This window comes from Pteropus alecto, unplaced genomic scaffold (assembly GCF_000325575.1).
Source record: "Pteropus alecto unplaced genomic scaffold, ASM32557v1 scaffold98, whole genome shotgun sequence".
NCBI lineage: Eukaryota > Metazoa > Chordata > Mammalia > Chiroptera > Pteropodidae > Pteropus > Pteropus alecto.
The window spans coordinates 2,780,047-2,785,074 of record NW_006443570.1 but is presented as its reverse complement, the minus strand read 5'-3'; the positions used below and the strand labels follow the sequence as shown (position 1 = coordinate 2,785,074).

Below are 5,028 nucleotides of genomic sequence, written 5' to 3'. Positions count from 1 at the left end.
CCCGAAGACCAGTCTGCACCTATGGACTTGGCCCAGGTGTTCCTGGTCAAACCTGTCTCCCATGCAAACTTGAGGAAGCCAGAACCCAAATCTCCCACCCCACCTTTCCCTGGGTCTGAGCACTCACGGGGGGACACTGTGCCAGCTTCTCCGAGGCTGCTATTTGGACATTGAGGTGTTTGGACTGAGACTTCCCTCGAGATTTGATGAGCCTCTGAAGTACCTGGTTTGGGGGAAGAAGAGGAGCTAGAGGGAGTCTGCAAGTCAGCAAGGCAGGACCTGGTTGGAGCCAGTGTAGAAAGCCAGTGTCAGGGCCGGAGGATGTTCGATGACTCTCTGCCCTGGCCACCTCTTTAGAAACTACCCCACCAGCTCTGTGAAGTGATTTCCAAAGCTCTGGATATCCTACACAACACTCAGGCTTTCTTCTGGATCTCATACCAGCCTGTCCTGGGAATTTCTCCTAGCAGTGGCTATGTGAAGGGCAGTGATTGTCATTCCCAGCCCCTCTAACCTTCTTGACAGGCTTCATCCTCAGGGCTAACTTCCCCTGCATGTTAACAACAGCCATGCTTTATGGGGTACTTGCTATGGACTGGCGCTATTCAGTGCTTTATACATGATCAATTCACTTAGTCTCGATGATATTCCCATTAGGTAAGCACTATTATCATTCTCACTCGATAATAATATTAGTATTAAATAATAATAATAATGCTTCAGGGGTCTCTGAAGCATTATGATGATGATGATGATGATAATATAATGATGATGTTATTATTATCAATTACTATTGCCAATAATCCCATCAGCTAACAATTATTATTATCTTCACTCAATAATAATAATGATTACAATAGCTACAACAAAGCCACAACCTTAACTAAGTGATCAAACCAACATCATGTGCCTCCTGATGCAATGCACTCAGAAGGACACATCACTTTTGTGATATTCTGACCCAAAATGCAAAACCTAAATCCTGTCATGAAGAAAACATCAGACAAACCAACAGTAAGTAACAGTCTACAAAATAAGTGACCTATACATACTCTTCAAAAATGTCAGTGTCATGAAAATCCAAGAAAGGTTGAGGAACCGTTCCAGCTTAAAGAGTACTAAAGAGAAATAACAATTAAATGTAACACAGAATCCTAGATTGAGGAAGAAACTGCCATAAAGGACATTATTGGGACAATTGGTAAAAAATGAAGATGGACTGTGTTTTTGAAAACATTTCTTGAATTTGACAATTATACTGTGGTTAAGTTAATGTCCTTCTTCTTAAGAACTACATGTTGAAGTATTTAGGCCTAAAGGCATACAATACCTACAGCTTACTCTCAAATGGTTATGTATATAATATATACATACAGAAAGCTAAAAAAAGATAAAACAAATGTAGCAAAATGTTCAAAATTTGTGAATTTTAAAAAAATTGAATCGTATACTTTAAATGGCTGAATTGAACAGTATGTGAATTGTATCTCAATAAAGCTGTTAACGAATTAGTGAATCTGAGTAAAGGGTATTCAAAGCATGACAGTTCTCTGTACTGTTCTTGCAACTCTTTCATAAATGTGAAATTACTTTAAAATAAAAATCTTTTAAAAAAATAGAGTAGATATAGTGCTGAGGAGGTACTAGCCGCTTTGAATGGTTAATCCGTTTATTTAATCTTCACTACCACCATTTGAAGATCCCCATTTTGCAGATGAGGAAACTGAGGCATAGAGATATTAGGTGACTTGCCAAAGGATCACAGTGTTGGTAGTGGCAGCACTGGGACATAAACCCAGGTAGTCTCGACTCTCAAAGAGTCCCTACCCTTAACCTCAATCAGTGTTCTTCCATGGGGGAAATGGATGTATCTATGACTTTCTAGTTCACAAAGTATTTTTGTATCCAGTATCTCATTTGTTCCTTTCAATGACCTCAAGAAGTACTTAGATCCTATCATCCCCTTTCTGCTCATTAAAAACTTAGGACTCAGAAAGGTCATGGTTAAGTAACTGGTGCTCGGTTCACAGGGTGCTATCATGGATGATAACACCTCTAGTTGCCATCATGAAGCAGAATTCTGGGCTCTTTACACCATTACCTCGAATCCTCTCAACAACAGCACAGAGAGGAATTTATAATCCCCATTCTATAGCTGAAGAAACTGAAGATAAGAGGCCTCAGTTTCAATCACTACCAAAAAAAAAAAAAAAACCCACAACAAAATCTAATTAATTAATAAGCCAAAAACTAGAGCCAGGACTGGAACCCCATGCTGTCTTCTAACTTCAAATCTGTCGCCTAAACTCACCCTCCATGTTCCTCAAACTCCCACTAATACCTTAGGAGGAAAGCTAAAGGGGCTACGATATGACAAAGAAGTCAATCAACCCTCCTACAAATTTCATCTCTTTCAAAGTCCAAATGAGAACAGTGAAGCAAAAAGAGCTGAAATCAAAAGACAGGAAAGACCTCCCAACTGTCAAATAGCTGGGTGACACTGGGGTAACAAGCTCATAATTCTTTGTTTTCAGGACCAAAGATGGGAGGTCAAGCAGAGTGGAGACAGGGGATTGGCCTGCATGACTCTAATAATAATACTTATATTATTAATTATATAATATTGATAGCTAATACGTGATGAGGTACATTACACCAGACCCTTTACTAAATGCTAAGTATTTACATTAGGTTAAATCTTCACAATATCTATACGATGGGCGTTTTACAGAGAAGAAAAGTCAGGCCGGAGAGACTGTCACATGATTAGTAAGCAGCAGCTGGGATTTAAACAGGCAGGTTGACTCCTGAGCGCTCCTGTCCCCACTAGGGTCAGGTTCCTGCACCCACCTTGGGAGAGGTGATCTTGATGTAAACAATGATGGGGGCCAGTGAGGTCTTGGAAAGCTGGGCAGGGTGGTTGATGGTGTCAGCGTCCAAAGCAACCAACTGAAGGGTCCGTGCCAGCTCGAAGATTCGCTCGATCTCACTCTGAACCTCAGCTAGGGGACATGGAGTCATAGGGAAGGGGGAATGTAAGGGAGTCCCTCCAGGACCCAGCGGGTAGAGAGAATACTTCTGGAGATGTCCTCCCCACCCTCTCTCCCCTCCCACATCTGGCCCCAGAGAGGGGGTTTGAGGGGTGAGCTCACCCAGGCTGGAGCGTGTGTTGGAGCGCTCGATGATGATGTGTTTGCTGGGGTTGTTGAGGACTGAACGCTTAGCCAGGGAAATGTCTGCTGTAACACGAGTGATGGAGATCCTGGGGACGGGGCAAAGGGATTCAGGGGTCAGGGTGGGTGAGGATGTCCTGCCCACTCCCCAGGCTCCAAGACTGCCTCCTATCCCTCAGTCCAAGTGTCCCAAGATCCTGCCCATCCCAGCAGCAGAGGACCACAGTGGGAGTGGGAAGGTAGCTCCCAGGGTCTTACCTGCCATCAAACCGATGCTTCAAGAAGTCAAATAAAGCTTTCTGCATCATGTCTGTAACCTGAGGGTGGTGGTTGGCGTGGAGGAGGAAAAGTCAGACATTTAAAGCCACTCAGAAAGGGTGGGCTGATGGGTATTTGCACCCTCACGTTCCATTTTCTTCTTAAATTCCTGAGATAAATGGGCCCCTGGCCAGGAAGGGGAGGTCCTTCTGAGTCTGAGGGACCTCCAATGGGCTCTCTGATTCCAAAGGTCCTTCTTTCTAGGTGGTATCTCTGGGAGGACTCTTATAGGGGGTAGGGTTGGGAGGGACTAGACCCTTCTGAGTAGGTCTCCCTGTGGGTTGGGCCCTCTGGGGAATTTCTTCCCTTCCAGGGAAGACACCCTGGGAACCTGGGTCCTTCTAGGGGACCTCTCTGGGATCTGAAGCCCTTTTTGGAGCCTCCCTGGAGATCTGGGTCCCTCTGGGTCCTCTCCCTTCTAGGGGCACCTACCTCATAGCCCTTGAGCGATGGTCCCACCAGGATGATGGGCCTCATGGAAGGCACCACGTCATAGGGGGGCACATGCTCTGTCTGGAGGGGAAGCAGGGAGGGGAAACCCCAAAGTGGAGATGGCATTAGCCCCTCTCTCCCAGCCTCCAGGCTCCCCCATGCATCCTTTCCTCCCCCTGGTCCCAGAGCCCAGATGTGGGGATCAGGGTGGGGGTGGGGAGGGATGGCCAGGGAGAACCAGGAAAGGTGGGGGAAATGGGGGGGCAGATATGGGAATGGGTGTTAGAAGGTCCCCTTAGCTCGTCCCAGAGGGTGGAGAGGGGGGACACAGAAAGCTGTGATACTCACCGACTTTTGCTTCTGTTTGGCTGGGTCCAGAGATTGCCAAGAGGGGGGAGGGGGAGGAGAGAGGGGAAGGCACCCAGGCAGGGGCAGAAGGCAAGGAAAGAGCCAGGACAAGAGAGGGAGGGAAAGCGGGCAGACGAGGAGAGATAACAGGGCATGCGTGTTAGTGACAGACAGAGCCAGAGAGGGGGTGGGACCCCATGCCAAGGGGGAGTCAGAGATGGCCCCGGATCAGGGCTGGGAGCAGGACTGATATATCGTCCAGTGAACTTGGGAATATTCAGACATACTAAGACCCCCTTTCTTTGTCTTGAAAAAGAGCTGAGAAGGGTGACAGCCCCTAATTTGGTGCCTATCTCCTGCCCCCAGTACAGGCCAACCAGTCCATTTTAAGGGTTCCCTTAACTATCCTGCTCTGCAGCCAGTAGACCCCCACATGCCCACCCTAGTCCCATGGAATCCGAAAAGGGCAAAGAAAGGTCACCATTTCACTCTCCCCTTCACATGCAGGGGTAGAGGACAAATGTGGAATATTCTACTGGGTAGCAAGGGGAAAGGTCAGGTTTCATTATCACCAGACCCCGCTTCCAGTGTGTGTGTGTGTGACGGGGGAGGCAGCCTTCCAAGGGAAGGGGTGCTTCGACTGCAAGCACCATTCCTTCCTGCAGAGTGGGCCAGGGTGGGGTTATGTGTAGAAATGGATGTGCCTGTCCTCTGTGCCATCCTACCCCTCCCTCCTCCTTAGCAGGACCTTAACCTC

At 47.1% G+C, this 5,028-nt stretch overlaps 1 protein-coding gene across 1 annotated transcript in view; it reads right to left on the bottom strand.

Moving 5' to 3' along the window:
* CACNB1 (calcium voltage-gated channel auxiliary subunit beta 1) overlaps positions 1–5,028 on the bottom strand; it is a 17,697-nt gene that overhangs the window by 4,031 nt on the left and 8,638 nt on the right. Inside the window, exons 7-12 of the mRNA XM_025041660.1 lie at positions 4,272–4,291; positions 3,924–4,004; positions 3,432–3,490; positions 3,153–3,262; positions 2,851–3,002; positions 128–223 (exon numbers count right to left, since the gene is read on the bottom strand). Of these exons, the coding sequence (XP_024897428.1) occupies positions 128–223; positions 2,851–3,002; positions 3,153–3,262; positions 3,432–3,490; positions 3,924–4,004; positions 4,272–4,291 (518 nt within the window). The remainder of the gene's footprint in view (positions 1–127; positions 224–2,850; positions 3,003–3,152; positions 3,263–3,431; positions 3,491–3,923; positions 4,005–4,271; positions 4,292–5,028) is intronic.